Source organism: Crotalus tigris, unplaced genomic scaffold, assembly GCF_016545835.1.
Source record: "Crotalus tigris isolate CLP2741 ecotype Arizona unplaced genomic scaffold, ASM1654583v1 scf7180000024282.1769268, whole genome shotgun sequence".
NCBI lineage: Eukaryota > Metazoa > Chordata > Lepidosauria > Squamata > Viperidae > Crotalus > Crotalus tigris.
In genome coordinates this window covers 43548-69280 of record NW_024100454.1, presented here as the reverse complement: position 1 = coordinate 69280, position 25733 = coordinate 43548, and the positions used below count along the sequence as shown (strand labels likewise).

The 25733-nt window shown below is 39.6% G+C and overlaps 1 protein-coding gene across 6 annotated transcripts in view; it reads left to right on the top strand.

The window, feature by feature from the left end:
• MYLK (myosin light chain kinase) overlaps positions 1-25469 on the top strand; it is an 82335-nt gene extending 56866 nt beyond the window's left edge. For 4 of the 6 annotated variants that reach the window (XM_039323791.1, XM_039323792.1, XM_039323793.1 and 1 more), the window contains 7 exons: positions 608-773; positions 4137-4302; positions 5931-5967; positions 7579-8159; positions 10156-10359; positions 11462-11596; positions 24734-25468. In XM_039323791.1, coding sequence (XP_039179725.1) covers positions 608-773; positions 4137-4302; positions 5931-5967; positions 7579-8159; positions 10156-10359; positions 11462-11596; positions 24734-24933 — 1489 coding nt within the window. In that variant the 3' untranslated portion in view covers positions 24934-25468. Of the gene's footprint in view, positions 1-607; positions 774-4136; positions 4303-5930; positions 5968-7578; positions 8160-10155; positions 10360-11461; positions 11597-24733 lie in introns of all 6 variants that reach the window. The other 2 variants (XM_039323788.1, XM_039323790.1) reach the window with 2 other exon arrangements.
• The last annotated feature ends 264 nt before the right edge of the window (positions 25470-25733 follow it).

The following is a 25733-nucleotide window of genomic DNA, read 5'->3' as shown; positions in this document are numbered from 1 at the left end:
CAGTTGAGATGGACTCAGATGATGATAAGAGAATGGGCAAGAATTCAGAAAAAAAAAAAAGACCAAGAAGAAAGCTTATTTGGTTCGTTGCAGTTAGATCTGTCAAATAGCATGGATTTTGTGGTTGTTGTTGTTTTGTATTTCTGTATATTGGATGAAATCAGGAGGTAAAATGTTATTTAAATTCAGAATTCTCAATGCAAAAATTGTATTGTAAAGATCATTCTTGTACAACTGTTGAACTTGCACTTCTGTGATGCATGCACTGACATGGTTTTATATACAGTACAGAGTTTCCTTACTTCTTAATTATTTGGAGTTTTCATGAAGACCAAATATATTCTTATTGTACCAGGTCTAAATCTACTATTTGTTCAAATGTGGGCATGTGTGCCTCCTCATAATGATGGGGGGGAGGGGGGGAACAAGCTTTTGTTTTCTAATGCTTGAAGATACATGTTGTACTCCAGGATACTATGTGGAATTCACTTCTAGAATAGCACCATATTACATATTGCCTGCAATTTTCTGAAATTCATTAAGAAGCATGATTCAGTAATAATATTCAATTACTTTATTTATCCCTGATAATATTATTTCATTCAAGGGGTCAGTCTACTCTTCTACCTATAGAACAACGGCCAAGCATCTGGGGCGAATGTCCACCCAAATTTGCTACAAAACCCAATCGGGTTATTGTACGAGAAGGACAGACTGGTAAATTTTCCTGTAAGATAACAGGGCGACCTCAGCCTCAGGTCATCTGGTTCAAGGTATAATTGTTTTCACAGCTATTCAGATTTTCTAAAGTTGCTTACAGTATATTTGTATATTCAGAGGATCTTAAATCATGACTCATTTTTCCTTTTCCTATGTATCTAGGAAAAAATAGATCCTTTAATCTTCAGTTTTTCCATTTGCATCAGTAGTAAAATTGTGGTTTGGCATATGGGAATGTATTCTTTTAGAAACATTGAAAAACAGACTTGCATACAATGTGTTCTAACTTTATTCAATTTTTAATTTTTACTTAAGAAGGTTTTTGCAAATAAAAATGATAACAATTTAAAGAAAAAATAAAGTAACAGAAAACTCATAAGTAAATAAAAAAGAAAGGGAAAAATGAAAGATATAAAGGAGTAGCTTCTGATCTTCACAAAAGTTACAAATGCATTTATATTTTATCCCCTTTCTTTCTAAGGCTCATCATGGATCCCGTCTTTCCATATTCTACCCTTTTTAAGCATCAAACCATAAAATACAAATTCATTTTTTTTCCATTTTCAGCACCAAGTACAAAAAGTCTTCAGTTACTAAGAAGAACTAAGTTACTTTTTTCCCTAATCCAGCAAGTCAATGTTGCCATCTCAAAGTGTTCTAATTTTAGTGGTCTGTAATATTTCTGACTTCTGATGATATAAAATTATCAGATAATTTCTTATCTCTATGCAATGAGAAGCTAAATTAAACTTATTAAAATTAACAGTAGTTATCAGAACCATTTGCAAGTGAAAATACTGGTAAAAGAAATCTGTCTCTAAAGATTTTTTGAATGCTGAGGGACTTGGGAGTCAAATGCAAGTCCCTTGAGAATGCGTGTCATAGTTTTGAAGCAATACAAGTGAGGACCAGGCCAAAATTCCATTGGAATGCATTTGGAAAATGAGTGTATATGGAGCTGTGAAGTTACCATTTTCTTGATTACCTTTTCCAGCATTTGAAATGGTCCTATAGTTCCACTGATTCAAATGAGGAGTAAAGATCTTATTGCATCTAAGCAAAAGAGAACATCCTCCCCAGGATGAGGCATCCTTTAATGAGGCCATCCTGCATTGGTTAGTTCTGGTCTCTCCACATACCCTGTCCACATTCCTGGGATCTACAAGCCAATAAATAAATAATATATAAAAACACAAGCACATGCCAAAGTTTCATCTCTGGGATCTGCTCCAATGTCACACTGTAAATAAATTTGATTACCTTGTCCACAAAGAATACTGTAGATTGATCACAATATCGATTATCCCAATGCCTTCTTTTCAACAACTTGGTAGGAAAATATCATACAGTCAGGAAAAGCAGTGCTGGCTAGTTCAGTATAGATGCTTTAGAGAAGAAAGTACTATTTCTATGTCCACTGCAATTGAAGTGAACTTTTCAGGTCGGCCTTGCTTCACTTAATTTGACTATACCTGAGAATTTCTGTGCTCTGCTATAACTGATATCCACTTCATCACTGTTCATTCTCTATTATGTGAAGGGGCTGATGTGGCTCTGTGAGAAGGAAGAGGACGCTTAAGAACAGTAGGGTAGGGTCAACTACCAGCCCACTTCCATTAACGGCATTGCGAATAATGATACAGAAATTTCCCTAAGCATATTCAAGAAACCATTCAAATCCATCGGGTACCTGAATTCAAGTATGGGACCTGAAGTTTATGGATAAACCTCTGGATAAAACTCTTGAGTGTCTAATTTGTCCATGATAATGAAGCCGGGCAAGGCTCCTCAGACTTCAAATCACCAGTTCCACTGAACAGAAAGTGAAATCCAACATATGTCATACTGCAATCACAGGCCAGAAACTTATTAAGATAAATCCGTGATCATCACAAAATGCTTAAAAGATTCTAGTTGATTATGGTTAATTACATCATAGTTGTCTTTAATATCCCCTGGTCAAGAAACCTAGGTTGGTCCAGTGGAGATGCCCCTGAGTAACCCATCTAGCTCAGGAAGAGGAAAAGGTAGCATAGCAGTATGCACTCCAAATTGGCAGAAATTAGGATGGAACATCTTGTCAGCGAGATGGAATTCTTATAGATCGTGATTACACACTCATTGCCCTCCAGTGCTGGCTTGTGTGTGTGGGTGTCTGTAAAATACATAATTTTACTGAATAATTTTTAAAAAGATATAAACTAATAAAAACTAATATAAAGTGAAAAGAAGAGGAGAACAAAAAACAAATCAAGAAAACTAAAAATAGTTTCTAATCTTTACTGGAGTTTTAAGTACAATTATGAATTTACCTCTTTACTCTGGGTAATAGTTCTCTTCTTTCTACATTATGTTTAATCAAAAGTATAAATCATAAGTTCATTTTATTCTGTTTCATGCACAAAGGGGTTTTCAGTCAGCAGTAAATATACTGTCTTTTATCTTTTCAAAGTCAATTGAGCCATCTCTGCAAATTCCATTATCTTCAACCATTCTATCCATCTTTTTGCATAAAATCAGTGCTTTTTTTCTATTAAAAAAAAAAGATGCCGGAATTCACACATGTCATACAACCTTGCTTACCCTATAAGGTTCCATCCAAAAATGGTGCTGGAACTCCATTCTGGACGTTCTATGAGAAAAAAAGCCCTGCATACAATAATCTCATTGCAGTTATCTTATATAAAAACAAAGTTCTTTGCCTTTTTTTCAACTTTTGTCCATCAATCCCAAAAGAAAAACCTCAAGTTTCAATTGTATATTAATCTTTAAAATCCTCTGAACCAGTGTATGTATTTTCTAGCTTTTTACATAAAGTGTATGTAATTCTCTGAAATAGTGTATCAAACTTTCTAGTTTTTTATATGTCCACCAAACATGATAAAATGTCCCTTGTTGCTCACATTTCCAACATAAATTTGAATTGCCTTTAAATATTCTAAGCAATCTCTCTGTTGACATTCACCAGTGGTACCCCATTTTATAAAAATTATATTTAACATTATAATGTAATGTAAATTTCAGTCCTTTCAACCACATATTTTCCATTGTTCCCTCTGCCTGTTTTAATGTTGAGAAGCCCAACAAAAATCTAGGAGAAGTAAACATTTATACATTAACTTCAAGGATGTGGGGCTCAGATGAGTCTTTATTCAAATAAAAATATCTTTTGATCCAGTATTTAGAAGATCCTGACCTGGCTTTCAGAAACTAATTCTATAATGCTCATATTTTGAATATTACTTTGTTTCTGGTATACAGTGGAGTGGTTTATTTTTGAGCAGCATTTTAATATATGAACGTGCAAGGAAAGCACTGCATTGTGAAATAAATAATAAAGCATGAAATTAAATGATATTTTTTTCACTTTTCACGAATACATCTAGACATATCATTTTATTTCTTGATGCATGCAGGATGAAATCCAGGTGCAGAAAAATGATCGTTTTAACATGTTTGAGAAAGCGGGCATCCAGTTTTTGGAAATCCAAAATGTTCAGCTGGCTGATGCTGGAATTTACACTTGTACCTTGATGAATAATGCTGGGAAGGCTTCTGTGACTGCAGAACTCATGGTTCAAGGTATGATTAAAACACTAAAAGGGAAAAAATGCAGACATGCCAACTAAATGTTTTCCAAGAGTTGGGCCAGTTCTTCTTTTATTCTCCAAAACTCTTTCCATCCTCCTGTTTTTACAGAGTGACTCCTAAATTACGGTCCAAACATACAGGTCAGGTTTAATTTTTTTAAAGTTGCATTTTATTTTATCCAGGCTCCTTTCTCTTCTTCCTAGTCACATTTAAAAAATTGAAGACATCTTGGGAGTGAAATCGGTGATGATGATGATGATGATGATGATGATGATGATGATGATGATATTCTTTTTAATTGCTTCTGCTCCCATAAACTAGCACATACTTAAAGGAGTTATGGTTCATAAAAGAGTAAGATTTTCCCATTAATCCTCACCCTAACTATATAAAAATGATTATACAAAAGACTGGCCCAATGTAATCCTATTAACTTCAAAACTGATTCCTGTTTCTGGTGCTACATAATCAGACAATCAAGCTAACAGTAAACAACAGACTAATCAAGGAATTACCAAGACCACTACTGTATAAAATGAGAGCAAATCCCACTCTTCCACAAACTGTAAACTAACTGAGTGTTGATTATTAAAATTGGAATAGAAAGAAGTGGGAATCGAAAGGGAAGAGCAGGCCAATCTGTGATAGGAATAAAAACCCAGAATATTTATTTTGTAATGATAAAAGGTTTGAATCATGATCTCATGTGAGTTTGAGCTTCTCAAATCTGATCAAAACTAAGAAGGTAATTCCTAACTAAGGAGGTTAAGGATGAAAGGCAGCAGTCAACATTGCAGAAGGTCAAGGCACATCAAATAAAATAACATATATCTACAGAGACACTTGATTTCCTTCTCTAGTTAGTTATATGCCAACAATTTAATTAGTGGCTATTGTGTTGTTTCCAGCAAATCCCTGCCATTTTTAATCATGGTAACACTTCAAAGATATTTCATTCTGTTCCCTGATCTCATTCATCCGCCTTACCAATCATCTTCCCATTCTTCTGTACACCTGAACCTTGCCAAGTATAATTGTTTCATCTAGCCTTGATTTGCTCACATCAAATGTCTAAATCACATGAATTTCTGCTTTCTGATCATGCCTCAAAGATGCCATCAGTCTTTAATTCACTCGGGATCAAAAGATAAGTTCCACCTGAACCTCACAGTATTATTCATTATTGAAATATAATCCATGTTTAAAGTAATCAATATTCTTTTTTTCATTATTTCACAAGAAGGAAGGAAGATATAATAGAAATACCTTTATCTTTCATGTTCTTAAGTTTATCATTGCCTTCTTCTCTTTTTGTGGCTAGAAACTACATCTGCTATAAATTGCAATGGTAGCAAAATGATTGTGTATACATGATTTTGGCATCATACAAATGCTGCTATTTTGTACTTGTGTTAAAGTTGTGCCATTTGCATGATGACCTTGTCACACAAGCGCTGTCATTTGAGCAGTTTTCTCCTTCCCTGCAGATATCTATGTTCAGGGACAAGTTAACAGGAGGCCAAGCATTAGGAAGTATAATTCTTCCACCTTAAGGCAAACTGCAATTTGTACTTCAGCTTGAAATGTTAGATTTTATTTTTAATCTTTTGTCATTTCAGGTTCTCTAAAAAGGGATGCATATTCTCAACCTCTTTGGTATGTATTCTCCATTCCTTCCTCTTTTATCTTGGTTTTTAACCTTTTAAAAACAATACAGATAACCAATGATATGTTATTATTGTTGTTTAAGCCTTCAGCTTACCTGCTGCTGTATGACAATAAATTATTTATGTCATTGAATATTTAATATCCAAACATGACATATGGTTGTAGAGGGGCTCCTGTAATACAGTATTTCAGATTTTGAATGGGTGGGGACTATGTAATTAGTAGATCTAAAAAGGCATGTATAGGATTACATCACTTTCAGACGGTGAGTACCATTATGTGATTTTGCCCAATATCAGAGTCCCAAGAAAAAAAAAATAAAGTTAACAATAATCAAAAAATAGAAAAGGAGCCAATCTATTAAGATCTCTACTGGGAAAACTGAAATCTTATGATTTAGTTGACTTCTGAAATTTTGGTTCTTTTTTAAATCTTTTAAACTTTGCAGTGAGGGAGCTGATGCCAATGGTGAACCATTTGTCCATGCATTTGGAATAGAGCTATGCATGTTTCAGAAGTAGTACTTCAGACCTAAAAAGGCACACCACTTTTCTGATCCTCATCAGAGCTTTCTTGGAAGCCTGAAAAAAAGCTGCAGCTGCTTTAACAAACCATTAAAGCAGCAAAAAAAATATGACTCTGAAAGCATCAGCATTTTCTAAGCTTATACAGATGTCTACTAGATACACATTTTTAATGCATAGCTAAGAGGTGCTGTGCTCACTTTTGTGCAAAGTTTATAATGCTTGTTCCTAGTTATTTTTTTACATATGCACAGTCCAAATTTGAAAGCAGAAGGAATAGGTGAAATTGAATAAAATGTGTCTGAATATGATGGATCTGAATTGTATAAGACATTACTTGCTTGGAGTAGAATACCTGAGGTCCTATTCCCTGACTGAATATGTTAGAGAAGTGGAAGGGATGTTAACAGTGACTCTTTGAGAGGGCTAGACACAGCTCCCAACTGTGGCTGATGAAATAGTGATGAGTGGCTATCTAAGGGGTCTTGGACAAGATGATCTTGAAGCACTTACTTTAAAATTTGAAGTGACTCTGCCATTGAATACCATGGCACAGGATGACCTTAAAATGTCTGCCATCATATCTGAAGCTTTAGGGAACACAAGTCAGTAAAGAAAAAAAATTACAAGAACAGCTCTACCTGAGTAGGCAAAAAAGCGCGGTATACTGCTGTAGAGGTTTTCTGTTCCCATTTCTTAAAAAAAATCACCCATTAAACTTATAATGAACTGAATGTTTCATGCCTTTTTTCTGAAATTCCTTTTACTGAAGATACTGAAGAATAAATGTGGAATTTTTATTTGGTTTGCCTCGTAATATATACATTGGCCTTATAAATGGTGGCTTGCCTCATCATTCCCTGATCTTCTTGTTTATACTGAAGTAGCCTGTCAAAATAAAAATCTGTTCCTTTTACATAAAATATGATACACTTTTGATGTGAAACAACGTCATGGAACAGAAATCAAATAATCTGTCTAAAATCTACATTCAAACATTAAGCAAGTGGTTTTTAAGAAGTAAATTTACTTTTACAAATTGTTCTCTTGGCTTAAGAATATGTTTTCCCTTTAGCACATCAGCAAAACCCAGTGCCTCTACAAAATCCACCATTATTACCAAAGCTATTGAAACCTCAGAGTTCAGAAAACCCACTAGCAATGGGGTAGTTAAAGACCTCAAATCTACCACCACAGAGGTTTTGCTAGAATCCAAAGAAAGGCCATTGGTGAAGAGAGAAATTCAGCTTGCTCCACCCAAAGAAGCCAGAGAGAATCAGTTGCAACAAATAATGAAGGAACCCAACAGAGACCCAGCTAAAGAAGACAGGAAAAGCCAACAGGTTCTGCAGAAAACATCAAGCACTATAACTCTTCGCTCTGTGAAAATACAGCCTGGACCAAAGGCAGAATTGAAGGCAGTTTCTTTTGAGCAGGAAGCAAATGGAGAAAAAACAAAGCAATTACTGGCAGCAGATTGGCAGGCTGCTTTTTCTACCAAGTCAAATAATCTGACCTCTGAAGAATTGGAAAATCATGTTGCCTTAAAGAAGAGTGCAGCAGAAATAAAGATTCAGAAAATCCCTCCCCAGTTTGAGTGTCGGCCTCAAAGCCAGGAAGCATTAGAAGGAGAAGAGGTTACATTTAGATGCAGAGGTAAGAAAGCACTTGCTGATTCCTTTCTGGGATGTTTTTAAACAGAAAATGGATGGCCATCTCATCAAAAGTGGTTTTTTGTTTTGTTTTTTACCATTGACAAGGCCTGAGATGTTTCCAGCCAGAGCTTTTACATAACATGGGCAATATGGGTTGGCCTCTTGCTTCCCTTAAGCATAGACAAATAACTACACTTACTGTAACTATAAAGTAAGTGTGATTAGTTTCTATTGTACAGCATTACCACCTCCCATCATGAGGCTTTGTCTTCTGCAAAAAGTAGATGAAGTGCAAGAGGCATAGTACTCAGTCTGCCTAGAAAGGTATACAAGTTCAGCTCTGATGCCCAGCATATTGTTGTCCCCTCTGGAGGAAACCGATGGAAGAGTTGAAAAAAAAATGTTACAATCAGATCACACAGGTCAAAGTGGCTAGATAATGCTCCTGCTTTCAGTTTTAGAATTTGATAATGAAATCCAAAAGACATATTACTATCACATGGGTATGTATGCAGAAGCACGAGGGAATAGAATAGACTGGATTGTGTTACTTTACGCTTCACAGGGAAAATCACGTGCATTACACCCTTTCCATGTTCTCTGTGTGAATGTGACTTCTGAAAGTCCATTCTGAGCCTGGGCAACAAAAGATTAGCTACCGGTTCGGCCAAAATGGTGCGAACTGGCTGAATCCCACCACTGCTTATGACTGTTTTTCACAGTTACATCCTTTGCAGCATCCTCATGATCACATGATCAAAATTCAGACACTTGGCAACTGGTTCATATTTATGATGGTTGCAGTGTCCCGGGGTCATGTGATCCCCTTTTGCAAACTTCTGACAAGCAAAGTCAACGGGGAAGCCAGATTCGCTTAACAACTGGGTTACTAACTTACCAAATGCAGGCAAGAAAGCTCATAAAATGGGGCAAAACTCACTTAACAAATGTTTCACTTAACAACAAAAATGTTGGACTCAATTGTGGTCATAACTCAAGGACTACCTGTATAGAAATCTAGGAGAGTTAGCAGAGAGTTGGTTTAAAATTACGGTTATGTTGTCCTTGTTGTTTTACATGGAGGAATATTCAAAAATATCCTGCTACCACATGACCGCTAGACAGAGATGGCAAATTCACAACAGGAAGATGTTTCAACTGTTTAGAACAATGAGTTCAATGTTTTTATATCATTAACTCTCTTAATTAAATTCAAGCACAGTCTAGTGCAGTGATTCTCAACCTTTCTAATGCCGTGACCCCATAATACAGTTCCCCATGTTGTGGTGACCCCCAAGTGGGTGTGGCCACCAATAAGAGGGAGTAGGACAGCTAGGGAAAAAGGAAAAAAATGGCGGACAGCATGGTTTGGTGACCCCCGTGAAATGGTCATTCGACCCCAAATGGGGTCCCGACCCACAGGTTGAGAACCACTGGTCTAGTGGATTTTGATGTTATATAACAATTTGTTTTAACTTTGAAAATTAAAACTGAATAATAATGTGATATTGCTTTTTCATTTACATCCATTTTTAAAAAAAAATCTGAAGGAAAATTTGGAAAAAATATTTCATTCTGCAGTACTGTCCTGTGGATCTAGTTAAATATTTTTTAAGTCTGCTGATTAAAATCAGTTGGATGAGCCAAGAAAATATTCTGCCTTGATTATTTATTGTAAAAATTTTCAAATTCAACTTCCTCCAAACAACATGTCATATTATAGTTTTGCAACTACTGTAAGATTGTGAGTGTAAATTATGATTGTAAAATTTCAGGAAGAATTTTATTTTTGGTCACTGGCCAATAAAAAATGAACAATACAAATCTAATCTTGATTTGTTGAAAAGTTGAGTAACTTTTTAGCAGTGTGAAAACTATGGTTGCTCATTAAAAGGCAAAGCTAGGAATTGATGGTAGCCAAGAAAGATACTGGGACATTGTGAAATTATAAATTTTAGAGCACAATCCCCATGCTTAATCCACCTGTAATGAACTAGTTTCAGGGAAACCCAAGGCAACTGTTGAATGGTTCAAAGAAGGAGCCCTTCTGGAAACAGGAGACAGCATCCTGATATATGAAGAAGATGGGGTCCATTGTTTGTGCCTGAAAAAAACTCAGCCAGAAGATAGTGGATTTTACTCTTGCAAAGCTTTCAATCCTGGAGGCCAAGCTTCAACCAGTTGGCTATTAACAGTGAAAAGTAAGCATCTTTTAGTTGCAAAGTATGCTTAGGTCCAGGTACGTAATAGTTTCTTCATCTTGAAAAAAAACATACTGTCTTTCGTAGTATAAAACACACTAAATAATGCCAGTACTACATTCTTTTAGATGTGACTCTTTCCCAAGTTTTGGGCTAGGGCAGTGGTAGCGAACCTACGGCATGGGTGCCAGAGGCGGCACTCAGAGCCCTCTGTGTGGGCACGCACGCCATTGCCCCAGTCCTAAGCCTTCAGCTGGGTTTTATAAAACCTTTTCACTTTAGGCCTCCGCCACCGTGTGCAAAAAAAAAAAAAAAGGGTTTAATCAGTCAATTTCAACTTCTCATGGGAAAAAAAGATCTTGCAAAGTTGGAATTGATTGATTGAACTTTTTAGTCCCACCCAGTCTGCCGTTACCATTGCAGCCACGCCCACCCAATTGTCCACACCCACCCAAAAGGCCACACTCACCTGGCACTCAACGATGCATAAGTGGGTTTTGGGTTGCAGTTTGGGCACTCAGTCTCTAAAAGGTTCGCCATCACTGGTCTAGGGTGGATATGAGGTTTTTTTGTGATGTGTTTTATGTCTATTTCACTAGGATGATGATTGTCTTCCTTTTTTGATGTCTGTTTCTGTTCTACTTCTTTGGTTTTAAATTTGTGTGCTGCCTAGATTCACCAAGAAGTAAGCAAATTTAGAAATATGAATGATAAATAATTGATAGATATCAATTTGCATTCTCGTTTTTAGAATGAATTCAGTTCATAGGAATTATTTCTGAAGTTCTTGACTAGGAGCAATTAAATTTTGTTAATTTTGCTCACTAAGTTCCTGCCACATTAGTAAAACATATTTTTTTGTCTTTAAGGATTAATTTTGTCATTGGTCTAGAACAGTGTTTCCCAAACTTGACAATTTTAAGGCATGAGGACTTCAACTCCCAGAATTCCACAGCCAGCAACGCTGGCTGTGGAATTCTGGGAGCTGAAGTCCACATGCCTTAAAATTGTCAAGTTTGGAAAACACTGGTCTAGCATATCTTATTCTGAGACCATCTGTTAGCACTGAGTTTCATTAACTGCCTTTTGCTTTGATCTGTAGGGCCTAAAGTGAAGGAAGTACCTCCCCATTTTCTCCGGGTCTTGAAATCCTGCCACGTGAGTGAAGGGCAAGATTTTACCCTTCGGTGCTCAGTTGAGGGGATACCTGTTCCTCAGGTCATCTGGCTCCTTAACGGTAAGGTCACAGTCAGAAAATTTGTCCCTGCACATGAGTTCCAAATTATCTAAATTTGTCCTCACATTTTACAAATGGACAATTTATTTCATTGTTATGTATGATCTGGAACAGACAAGCAGAGAGAAGAGGTTTGCAATCCTTCGTCTTTTGACAGGAACATGTAAAATATGGGTTTATGTATCACGCTAACCCTTGGTTTGCTAAATTACAATTTATTGAATAAACTGCAGTCAGAGCAGTTTTTACTTCCTACTAAGCCATAAATGATTTGTTACAAACCACAGTGTCTGGTTTCACCAACATTTTAACTAAAATAAAATTTGCCACATAATAGTTTCATCCCAGGCCACTGATTGATTTCGTATGCTCCTCTATGGTTTTCAGGTTCTGAGACTCACTAAAAGGCTACTTTCTTTGACCTGTCAATGAACTTAAGAATGGCTTTGAAGAACTCAGCAGAACAGATTAATTACCTTCATTGCCTTAATATTCTCAGTTACAAGGAGTCCTCATTCAACAACTTTCTTATTTGCAACCAATCCTCACATTTACAATCCTCACGGGACTGTAAAGGAAAGGAAAGCTGAAGTAAGCTCCTAAGCAAAGTCTCAGTTTTCACTGGGCAACGTTTTGCTTAACAATTGAGTTGTGGTTGCTAAACCAGGACTACCTGTATCTTAATTTTTTCTTCTGGGAGAAATCGGATCTACAAGGGAGAAAAGGCAGCAGCTGTGCTGGTCTTTAAAAGCTGTCCAGCAGGGAGCATTAGTGACAAGGCTACATTTCATGTTCCTGGTTCCAGAAAATAGGCTTTATTGCAGTAGAATATAGACTTCCAAGCGATAAGCTTACATTTTGAACAATGTATTAATTACCAACCAAATGAGGTTTGTGCTACATTTTTCTAGTCTTCTCATTTTTTTCTGAAGGTCAAAAATAGTAATTCTTAAGCATTCAGTATTCATGAGAGTGGGATTCTGTTGAAGTTAGGAAAGAAAATCCCCTTTCATGTACGATTCATCTTCAGGCTCTCTGTGAATGAAAGTGAAAAATTAGGAACTATTTGTACTTGTTTTTCCATAGCCATTTGTTCAGCAGGAGTTTCTGCTAGAGGTTACCTGCATGCAACTCTTCATACACATTGCTTTTTTGCAGATAGGTAAAGGTAAAGATGTCCCTGTTGTTTTACTCCACTAGTCATAGTCAGCTTTAGGAGGCAGTGCTAAAGTTATAGTCAACTTTAGGAGGTAGTGCTCATCTCCATTTCTTTAAACCACTGAGCCAGTGCTGTCTGAAGACTTGTGGCCAGCATGACATCATTCTGCAGCGCAAAGCATATGTTGAAACACAGAACATTGTTCCCACCTATTTATCTACTTGAATTTACATGCTTTCAAACAAGAACAGAGGCAAATGATGGGAGTTCACTCTCATGTGGTGCTAGGACTCGAACTGCCATAGTATAGGCCTTCTCTGGCGTCTTTTAAGCCACTGGTAAACTGTGCCTACTAATTTATGCATATTGACCATGGCTTAGTTTTTTGCTGTTACATAGTCGATTCTGGTTCTTCCTCTATTTTGTAATAAAAACAATGGGAATTGATTACTATATGAACTCTAGACAACAGTATAGATAATATAAATTATTGTACTTTACGTTGTTGCTTTGCATTTATTATCATCAAAATGCATTTTTAAAATCTGATTTACAGATGGCAGGGATATATGGAATTCAGAGTTTAGAACAGTGGTTCTCAACCTTTCTAATGCGGCGAGCCATAATACAGTCCCCCATGTTGTGGTGACCCCCAACCACTTATACATCATTGGGTACCAGGGGCATGGCCAAAGAAAAGGGGGGGAAAATGGCGGACAGCCTTGTTTGGCGACCCCCATGAAATGGTCGTTCGACCCCAAATGGGGTCCTGACCCACAGGTTGAGAACCACTGGTTTAGAACGATCGGAGTAATACAGGTATTATATTGACTTACAACCACAATTGAGCCCAAAATTTATATTGTTAAGTGAGGTATTTGTTAAGTAAATTTTGCCCCATTTTATGACTTTTCTTGCCACAGTTGTTAAGTGAATCACTGCAGTGGGGTAAGTTAGCAACATGGTGGTTAAATGAATCTGGCTTCCCCATTGACTTTGCTTGTCAGAAAGTTGCAAAAGGGGATCACATGATCCCAGGACACTGTGACCATCATAAATATGAATCAATTGCCAAGTGTCTGAATTTTGATCACATGACCATGGGGATGCTGCAACGATCATAAGTTTGAAAAATGGTCATAAGTTGTCAGTAAATGAACTGTTGTAAGTCAAGGACTATCTGTATTTAAAGCAATTAAACCCAATATATTTCTTTGTCTGTGAACACCAACATATTAATAGTATTACTGAAGAAGCTATATGGATTTCTATAAAAAGTACAGATTTAAAACCATCCGTTGAGTGACATTCAAAATTACAGGCAGTCCTTGAGGAACGAACCTAATGGAGCCTACCCTTTAGGCTTGGAAGTCAAAAAATTCGTCAAATGAATCAGACTCAATTTTACAAATTTTTAAAATCAAATTCATTGATCAAATCAAATGGATTGTTAAATGAACAAAGATTTGACTTACTATTTCCTCCTATTTGTTAGGAGGAACTAACTAACTCACTGCCTGAACTGAGAGAATTTTGCTGCTGCTGGCAGCTGGGCTGTCTATCAGCTGTTTTCGGTGCAGCCTTCGGCTCTGGAACTAAATTGCCCTCAAGCAGGCTGCAGAACTCTCCATTTGCAACTGCTTAAAAAAAAACATTTGTTGCTAGTCTGTTTTAAAAAAACCCCACTTGCTACTAATTAGCTAAAAGGTTTCCAGCCAGGCACCCAGAGGGAGATGGGGGAAGGGTTTACAGAACTGTTGTTTGCAACAGTAACAGAGATGGAAGTGACCTTGAGGCCATCTGGTCTAACCCACTGCTCTCACAAGAGAGTATTTCTGATAAAAGCTTTCAGTGATGGAGCACCCACAACTTCCGGAGGCAATTTAAATTTAAAACCTACAAACTACAGTAATATATGCTAATCTTCAAAATAAAAGCAAGGAAACACAACATTATAGAATGCTTTCTATAGATGCTGGCTAGCATTTCTACCAGCAAATTTTATCTTTGCAAACTACTGTACTTACAAACATAATAGTTTGCAAAGAACAGTACCTAAAAAGAAGAGCAGTTTCCAACGTGCTTGCAAACAAGCAAACTATAGAGTAACAAAAATTTATTTTAAAATACTCACAGAAGCAATTCTAGCACTCCACTCCCTTGGCGCAGGCTGCAAAAATCATCAGCTCTTGTTTGGCCACGTGACCAGGGACAAAAAAAAACCAAACACCCAACCCTGCCGGCTTCAGGAAATTGCATTCGTAACCCAAACAGCACAGGCAAGTCAGAGACTTCAAATGGTGACTGTTATGTCCCGAGCCTTGCAAACGGGCTCAGGGCGTTTGCAGGCAGTCCCGGGCAGGTGCAAGCTGCCCGGGACCAGACAGGCTGTCGCCAGCGCCTGTGCGCATGCACGGGTGCTGGCGCAGGAAAAGTAACACATTGACCCGGGAACTGCCTATATAAGAGGCTAGGAGCTTTTGGCCGTTGCTGAAGCCTTCACTTGTAAGCTGAACACAGAATAAAAGGAAACCTGAGAACTACAACTGCTTCTCGCGTCTGCTTTTCGCCAAGGACTCAACACTGGCAACGAAGGTGGGATGCCTTACATCGCCTGGAAAGAAAGAGGTGTAAGCTTACCCAAGTGAGTCCTGAGCGGCGGAACGACGGAACGGCGTTGACTCGGCAGCTACCCGCCAATCCAGTGCGCATTCGGGGGTAGACTGGCTGATAGACCGGTCTCCTGAAATGGCAAAGGTTGGAAGGCTTTCAGAGTTCGACATCTCACATCCAGAGCGGTGGGAGTCCTACGTAGCCAGGGTGGAAAATTACCTCAAGGTGAACCAAGTGAGGGAAGATAGCTTGAAGGCTGCCACCCTGCTTTGTGTCTGCGGTCAAGACGCCTTCGAAATCGCAGAGAACCTTGCAGCACCTGTCCCATTAGAGTCTGTCAGCTACGCAGATCTAAAGAAGCTATTGAAGGAGCACTTCCAGCCCAAGATGTCCGTCATCGCATGGCGCCACACCTTCGAGCAGAGGGATCAACGATCCGGAGAGTCGGCCAAAGAATACATCGCCGCATTGAGGAAGGCCGGCCAAGCACTGCGAGTTCAAGGACCTCGAAGAACGACTGAGGGACCGATTCATGTGCGGCTTAAGGCATCGAGATCTACAACAGAGGCTTTTCGCCAAAGAAGAATTGTCCTTCCAAGATGCCTTAAGAGAGGTCACCGCAGAAGAAGCAGCAGGCGGCGCCGTCAAAAACATGCGGCCGATCAGGAACAGTCCAGATGTTGCATCCGTGCACCAAGAGGACATCCAAGGGAACTCCGAGGAGGATTCGGACGAGGAAGTCGACCGTCTCCACCCCACGAAGGAAGGGAATCAGAAAGGAAGCTCTGCAGTTCCCCGCAAGTGCATCGGCTGTGGAGGTCGCCACAGGAGAACCGACTGCAAGTTCCGCTCCGCTATCTGCCGGGCGTGCGGGAAACAAGGACATATTGCAGCTGTGTGTCTGGGCCAACGAAAGTACAACCTCAGGAAGAACTGCGCCTGAAAGGTACCAGGGTCCCCAGCCAGAATAGGGTAGGTTTTTGCGCTTCGCGAAGAAGCATCTTCAGGACAGGCACACACAAGCCCATCAAGAAAAAGCTGTCACTCAAGGTGAAGCTACAAGGGGTTCCATTAACTATGGAACTAGACACGGGGTCTGCCCTTTCAATCATATCCTTACATACATTTAGGAAGATTTGTTCCGGCAGTGGAACTCAGGCTAAATTAAGGCCTTCAGACATTGTGTTAACAGACTTTCAAAATTCGAGAGTGTGTGTTAAGGGGGAGGCCACCCTTAACGTACAGTATAAGAATTTTGAAGGTCCACTAGACATATTAGTAGTAGGGGGTGAACGAACGAGTCTCATAGGACTCGATTGGTTTGAAGCCTTGGGGATACACGTCACGGGGCTCAACAGCTTACAAACACTCGACCTACAGGAAGTCTGCAAAGAATTTGCAGATGTCTTCAGCCCCCAGCTGGGCACATTCAAGGGACCTCCTGTGTCCTTAAAACTAGACCCCACTGTCACACCTATTAGAATTAAAGCAAGAAGGGTCCCTTTTGCTTTAAAGAGTAAAATTGACACTGAGTTAGACAAACTGATCCAACAGGGAATCCTAGAACCTGTTGATTCCAGCCCTTGGGAGACCCCCATTGTCACGCCTCTAAAGGCAAATGGGGACATTCGCATTTGTGCTGACTACAAATGCACTCTTAATAAGGCATTGCAGCAACATGCCTATCCTGTTCCTGTGGTCAGTCATATTCTGGCCTCCCTCAAGGGGGGGGCGCGTTTTTGCAAAGCTTGACCTAGCTCAAGCGTATCAACAGCTGCCTGTTGATGATGATGCTGCTATAGCTCAGACTATTGTGACCCACAGGGGAGCCTTTAAGGTAAAAAGGCTACAGTTTGGAGTGAATGTCGCTCCTGGGATTTTCCAAAGCGTAATGGAAAACACACTACGGGGCATACCGGGGGTTTGCCCCTACTTTGATGATGTCTTAATTGCAGGAGACTCCACACACATTCTAGCTGAAAGGCTAAGGGCTGTTCTGTTAAGGTTCAGGAAAACAGGCCTCAAGCTCAAAAGAGACAAATGCAAAATTGGGGTGCCTTCTACTGAATTTCTGGGATTCAAAATTGATGCTGCTGGGATTCATCCTGCTGAATCCAAACTAACTGCCATTTTAGAAGCACCTAGGCCAAAGTCTAAGGCCGAACTTCAGGCCTTTCTGGGCCTCCTGAATTTCTACAATTCCTTTCTTCCACATAAAGCTAGTGTAGCTGAGCCTCTTCACAGAGACAAACAAGCAGTGTGGCAATGGTCACAAACACATGAGGCTAGTTTCAATGAGGTCAAGGCCTTACTCACTTCTAACAGTGTACTTGCACACTTCAATGAGTCCCTTCCTGTGTGCATTCGCTTGTGATGCTTCCCCTTACGGGGTAGGAGCTGTCCTGAGCCACCTCAGATCTGATGGAACTCAGGTTCCTGTTGCATATTACTCCAGAACACTGTCTTCTGCTGAGCGCAACTACGCTCAGATAGACAGGGAGGCTCTGGCTGTTGTTGCTGGAATTAAAAAATTCCATGATTTCTTGTATGGCAGGCATTTCACGGTCTTCACTGACCATAAGCCTCTGCTGGGACTGTTTACCACACGTAAACAAACTCCCCAAATCATTTCCCCTAGAATGCTTAGGTGGTCTATTTTTCTGTCTGCATATGATTTTTCCTTACTCCACAAGCCTGGGAAAGAAATGGGCCATGCTGATGGCCTCAGTAGATTGCCCCTGCCAGTAGTAGAAGCTGACCCTGCACCAGCTGTCAACATTCTATCCATCCAAGCCTTGCCCGAGTCCCCTCTGAATGCAAGGGATGTCGCCTCTGAAACAGGCACAGATCACACACTTTCACGTGTCCTTTCTTGGGTTTTGTCTGGATGGCCTGAGCACTGCCCTAGTCCTGAGTTTCAGAGTTTCTGGTCCAAAAGGAACGAGTTGTCCACTTCTCAGGGTTGTCTGCTTTGGGGAAACAGAGTTGTCATTCCCACCTCAATGAGGACTAGGATCTTAGAGTCCCTCCACGAGGGTCATCCTGGCATTGTTCGCATGAAGGCCCTTGCGCGCAGCCACTTGTGGTGGCCTGGTTTAGATAAGGACATTGAGGCTAAGGTGCATGCATGCCACCTGTGCCAGCGCTCTCGCCCAGAGATGCCCCAAGCTCCTGTGCATAGATGGGAGGATACACAGTCCCCATGGTCTAGGGTGCACATTGACTACGCTGGGCCCTTTCAGGGCCAGTTCTTCTTGGTCCTCGTTGATAGTCATTCAAAATGGCTTGAGGTTGTACCTGTCTCATCCACCACCACTGCAAAGACTATTCAGGTACTGAGGGGGATTTTTGCTGCATACGGGCTCCCAGATGTCATTGTGTCTGACAACGGGCCTCAATTTACTTCCTCCGAATTCCAAGCTTTCTTACAGGCTAACATGATTCGTCATGCCACGTCTGCACCCTTCCACCCGTCCACCAACGGTATGGCTGAACGCATGGTCCGCATCACAAAGGACGCCTTGAAAAGACTCACCTATGGGGACTGGCATCACAGGTTGGCTGACTTTCTCCTTTCTTACCGCACCACACCGTCCACTTCTACAGGGAGAACCCCAGCTGAACTTCGCTGGGGGCGCAAACTTACTACGAAGCTTGACCGGTTGCATCCGGACAGACTGCCTTCATCCACCTCACATCCTAGGGCACCTAGACAACTACTTGTAGGTGCCCCGGTTTGGACTCACAATTACGGGCCTGGTCATACATGGGTCCCCGCTTCTATTTCCAGGGTCACAGGTCCTCTATCCTACGAGGTAGCCCTGGACAACGGTCATGTCCTGCGTCGGCACATCGACCAACTCCGCCCTAGGCGGGACCTTTCAGATGAGACTCCTGGGTCTTTTCCAGGGGGGAGGGGGACCCTTTAGAGCAAAGGGAGGGGCACGAGCTGCTGCCCACCTCCAATCATGGAGCCACAAACGGCCCATTCCAAGATTCCGCGAGTGCCCCAAACAGGAATTCTAAGAGCCTATCCAACTACCAGGCATTCACGCCTACTCCAGCCAGGGAGTCACCCCGGGGGTACAATCACTATTCACCTGCACAGCACAGTACTCCAGTCAGGGAGGATACCCGGGAGCATCCCAATAAATCATACCCCGCAAGAGAGCTGGCACATAATCCCCAGAGTTGGCCTGACCTTACCCCAAGTCCTACAGGGGGTCAAACTTACAGGGAGGTGGTCGAGGAACCAAGTCCCGACCGCAACACCTCTAGCCCACATCAGGGAGTAACTGAGTTTTGGGAAGGTACAGAGACCCACACGAGTCCGGACACAGAACGGGGCTTAGGGATTGGACAGCCTCCTGACAGGTCTTGGACGGACCTAGGAGGTTCTATAGAGATGCCCAGCAGTGGCTATCACTTCAAGGGGCCCGAGGGCCTACAGCTAGGCAGGTCAACCAGGTCACAAAGTGACAGAAGCCCTGGCCTGACGAGCCCGGTGGGCGAGCAAGCAGGCCAGGCATTGGGCACAGTCCTTGGAAGGCACCAAGGCATGATAAGGAGAACAGGCTCACGTCTCCCCTCAGTCAGGGAACACCTGTCAGAAACCCAGAGCTGAGAAGGTCACAGAGAGCAAGGAAATCTCCTAAATACTTAGAGGATTACATAACATTGCTGGCCAAACAAAAGCCAGTAAACAGTAGGAGCACTGGGGAGTAGAACACTGCATCAAGAAATAATTGTATGTTGGTAGTAGTCTTAGCCCGGGGGAAAGGGGTGTTATGTCCCGAGCCTTGCAAACGGGCTCGGGGCGTTTGCAGGCAGTCCCGGGCAGGTGCAAGCTGCCCGGGTCCAGACAGGCTGTCGCCAGCGCCTGTGCGCATGCGCGGGTGCTGGTGCGGGAAAAGTAACACATTGACCCGGGAACTGCCTATATAAGAGGCTAGGAGCTTTTGGGCGTTGCTGAAGCCTTCACTTATAAGCTGAACACAGAATAAATGGAAACCTGAGAACTACAACTGCTTCTCGCGTCTGCTTTTCGCCAAGGACTCAACAGTGACCGTTTGCAGCAGTGACTGAATCCAAGTCACATGGCTACAGAAGCCTCTTTTTGGTCACCATTTTGAATTTCTATAATGTAAGTACCCTTCCTGAATAAATTCATTTTTGTGAAAACTCGGTAAATGAACGTTCGTACCTTGGGGATTACCTGTGAAATGGCATTGAAAAAAGTGACCTATGACAATTTTTCACACTTCTGTTACAGCATCCGCATGATCACTTGACCAAAATTCAGATGCTTGGCAACTAAGTCATATTTATGACGGCTGCAGTGTCCAACAGTATGTCATCACCTTTGTGATCTTCTGACAAGCAAAGTCAGTGGGAAAGCCAGATTCTTTACAACCATGTTACTACAGTAACTTAACAGCTACAATGATTCACTTAATTGTGGCAAGAAAGATTGTAAAATGGGACAAAACTCATTATCTGTCTTGCTTAGCAATGCAAATTTTGGGCTCAATTATGGTCGTAAATCAAAGACAATCTCTATATGCTTCAGTGCATCTCAGGATTTTTTTTCCTGCAATGTTAATGTGGCTTTTTAATGGCATATTCAGAATTGTGTTCATTCAAAGGATCTGGAGGAAAAGTCAAGATTTTTTTTAAAAAAATAATTTTCAATCCACTTCAGTTCTAACCCTAGAGAAGATGGTTTTGCCTAATGAAAGTGTTAGGAATTTGTAATTATGAAGGGGACATAGTGTTTTATCTGCAAGGCATAAACATGTTACTTTCATTCCCAAGTTAAAGCACTCACAAATAACTTTCATCTCTCTCACTTCTAATCATGATGCAGAGCTGTTTATATATCATTTGGTACAGGCTTGGTTTAGCTTATAAACTATAGCCAAATGCTAAGATTTCATGCAGCTTCTCACGAAGGACAATTTTATTTAAGAATCAAGTTGGGTAATTACACTATCCTTGTGAATTCAAACAATCTATTAACATTTAGTAATTGATTATTACATTGCAGGAAAGAATAGTTGCCTATTACACAGTAAAGGTGAGAATTGCATTCCTGATTCTTGATTGCTAATACCCAACATTCATAGTGAGTGGCAACTCAGGACAATACTGTGCTAAAATGATATTGTTCAGTTGGAAGGCTGTAGCTTGATGTTGGGAATTTACAATTTAGAATACTTCCATATTGGGTCAAACATGAATCCAGTGGTTTTCAAGCCTCAAATAACCTTGAGTTACTTTTAAAGAAGATTCCATAGTACACAGATAGTATTTAACTATCTCTTTGAACTTATGCCAGGCAGTGTCCATTAGATGTTCTAGTTTAGGAGACAAGATTAAAAGTATATAAGGTAATGGTATGCTAAATACCTGTACAGCTTTGAATTTTGTAAACAAAGACAGGATCCATGGAACCACAGGAAGGAATAGACTTTAGTAGAGGCCTGTATATAATCAGAGACCCAGTTTGGTGAAGTGGCTAAAGACATCAGACAGGACATTCCGAGTTCTAGTCCTCCCTTACAGCTCGAAGCCATCTAAATGACTTTTGACCTTTCACTGTCTCTCAGCCGTAGTAAGAAAGCAGTGGCAAACCACTTCCAAAAATGTTGGCAAGAGAACCGCTAGACAGTTGCCAGAGGTCAAGAATGACTTGAAGGAACCAAAAAAAAAAAAAAAGGATAGTCAAAATAAACTCCAAGAAATATATAAGATTGCTAATGTAATCCTATATATTCAATTTTATTCAGTCACATATAGGAATGTTTAGATTATTTATTTACTTATTTAAATTATTTATATAGTTCTCATCCCCACCCCCCCTCCATCTTATGAAACATAACCCTGGATGGGTCACAACAACCGTAAAAAAAAAATCTACACAGAAATTATTGGCACTCCAACATACCACACATCCTCACTCACCCACCAACAACTTGACATCTCAAGAAACAATTTTATATTGACTTGTAAATGTTAAATTACTTGTGATAGAAGCACCTTCCTTGTTCAAATTCTTTCAGTTATGTTGCCATTGTACTTAAACTGACTTTTACATTATGTCCTTAGTTGTGCTTATAATTCCATATACATTTTCAAATAATAAAAACAGCATGCAGCTCATGATAAACAATGTCAAGAACAATTTGTTAACCAAGTTGAGGGTTTATGGAAAGAAAGAATCATCCCTTAGTGTTTTCAGCTCAAGAAATTCCTTAGGAAAATTCTATCAAAGTAGTTAATGGAACTGGCTGAGATGGTGAAACTGACAACTTTGATTATTTTTGGACTTTTTGCTTGAAACTGAAAGGAAAATCTAATTTTAGGATTTGACAATTAGAACTATTCATGATTATAGAAATATTGTGTACTGTTGTTAATCTTAAAGTAAGAGGTTAATGTATTTTATATCTGTAGCAAAGAAAGTCTGAAGTTATTCTTTTCCTACATTCCCAACTTTGCCTTTTTCTAATCCTTTCTTTCTCCTCTCTTCTTTCTTTCTTTCTTTCTTTCTTTCTTTCTTTCTTTCTTTCTTTCTTTCTTGTGAAAATAGATAGACGTATTATGTTCATTATCTAATGAATTGACTTTTCAAAGTTCCTGTGAAGCAAAAATGGCTCCCTACATGAAGGAAAAGGATTTCCCCCTCCCCAATTTTCAAATTAAATTACATTTTAATTGTATCAGCATATTGTATCTATATCTGCTGAAATAAATGATTTCCAGAATGATAAAGATTCATGAGATCATTATGTAAACAGCCAGCTATAAAATTATCCAGTATCACTCAAAAGACCCGGCTCCCATCATATTACAGAAAGCCTATTAGAAAATTAGGTCTCTCTCCAAATATATATTGGTTATGAGGAGGTTTTTAAGATCCAATATACAAAACAAAGCATACAAGGGACTTATAAACCTGCTCAAAATTTGTCTATATTCATATTATTTTAAAGGTAAAAAAAAATGTACTTTCTCTAGATTAACTTAGACAAGTGGTATTCAACTAAAGCCAAAAACCTATCCCACAACTTTTGCTGCTTTTTACTTTAGAAGTGTAGAGTGTATCAAACTGATATTTGGTCTATTTGCTTTTCCATTCCAATATTAGTTCTTTCATTCCCCAGAATAGCATTGCTTCTCCTAAAATTACTATATGTGCCTATTTTAGGCTGTTGCTATCAATATAGACATTACTAAATTCTCTTATAGCCATTACTAAATTCCCTATATCCATTACTAAATTCCCTATAGGGCTTCAGTTAAACCTTGGCTGGCAATCTCTCATAGTTGGCATTTTGAACTTTGTCTTGGACTTTGGAATCTTTTCTCCCTCTCTGGGCATCTATGTTGGGTAGAATGTCTCTTTCACCATCATGCCATCTCTCTCTCTCTCTCTCTCTCTCTCTCTCTCTCTCTCTCTCTCTCTTTTGCATACAGGCATCCATTTGATTCTGAATCATCCAGAAAATTGCTTGTCTTCCGTCTAAAATTATCCATTTCCATTTTTTCTTATCAGCCTTTTTTGTCTTATTAGCCTTTTAATTTTTTGTCCTTATTCTGTATCAGAGCTGTTGTGTCCTGAGCCTGCAAATGCAGCTCGGGACGTTGCAATGGTCCCGGGCATTGCAGAAGCTGCCTGGGACCAGACTGAGTGGCGCCGGCTTTGCGCGCATGCGCAAGGCGTGAAAAGCACCTGTTTTGTTGCCATTGTGTCCGGGGATCTGGTCATATAAAAAGAGGCCTGTGTGCCTTTGCTCGTTGTTGGTGTTTTGGCTGAAAACGAAATAAAGAGTTGTTCCTTACAAGATGTGTCTTCATCATTCGCCATTATTGGAAGGACTTAACAAGAGCCTTATCTGATTTTCCCATTTCTTTTTCCATCCTCAAGTTATCAGCTGCAAATATTGACAGTATGTCTGGGAGATTATAGCATGTGACAGATGGCAGACAGTGTTTAAATTCTCTATTCTGTCACATTGGTTCTAAATAGGAGGTAGCCATTTGCTAGAGTTCTGGTAATGTCATCCTTTTTTTCCACAATAAATTGTGTTGAAGAGACAATAAGATTCTCAGAAAGAATCACTTTCAGTTTTAGTCAGTTGCCAAAGTGTCTGATGTATGTATAAAAACATTGTGCTTTTTTGTTTTAAAATCTAGTTATTACGTGTCTGTAATAATTTATTGCTGGAGCTGTTGTAAATGCTTTATCAAATGGTGAACGATAGTGCATAATACAGATTTAGTTTAAAACTCTTCCATTACACTTGTGGGTGCAAATCGGGAACTTCAACAATTTTGGGGGGTTTTCCTTCTCTTTTCTGTAGATCAACCAATTCAGTATGCATGTTCTGACTTTGAAGATGGAATTGCAAAATTGACGGTTCAAGATGCTTTACCAGAGGATGATGGAGTATATACTTGTTTGGCAGAAAATGCTGCTGGAAGAGCTTCCTGCTGTGCTCAGGTTACTGTTAAAGGTAAATATGAAGATAAATGCCCAGCTGATCTATCCTTTGAGAACTGAACCGAAAACTTTAATTACTTTATTTTCTCTTTGTTGATGAGAATTTTTTTTATTGTGCCTTTTATTCAGTAAAAATACAATCAGTGATCATTGATGAACCGATCTTGTATCTTTAACAGGTATATCTTCTTATGTCTTAATCTACTTATCCACTAAGAGGCATATTTGAATTTGCTGCTTTTAAAAGCCCCTGCCCATGTGTTTGACCTTTACTTAGTAGCATGATAGCTTTCAATCGATTTGAAAAACATTAATGAGCTATGTTTCAGTAAATTATGGTAAAAAGCAATTGTCTCCAACTGGAATTGTTTCCTTCTGTATTACTATTTTGGTTTCAATGCTGATTAATTCTATAGCAAACTTCCTCAGCCTGATATCCTTCAGTTATTTTGGAACTGTAAATTTCCAAATTTCCACTCAGCTTTTGGCAACGTTGGCAAGGAATTTTGAAAGCTGTAACTCCAACATATATAAGACTGTCTGGTTGAAGATGTCTATTTTGCAAAGATAAATTAGAGTAGAGAAGAGATAGAGACAGGAATGATAATTTGAGGAACCATGAATTGCCTCCAGGTGAGAAGACTGAATTAATGAGCCCCTTCATTACTCTACTTTTAAAATTCCTATACTCTGTGGGTTGACATGGTAAGTTTTTTATTTCACCTTTATCTTAATCTTCAAGTAATCTTCCACCCAGTTTCAGTCTAGGCAGAAATCTGCTTAGCTTCAACAGTCTTGCAAAGTAACATACTCTCAAACTATTTTAACTGTGATTCCAAGTATCCATTGCTGTTTTGAAT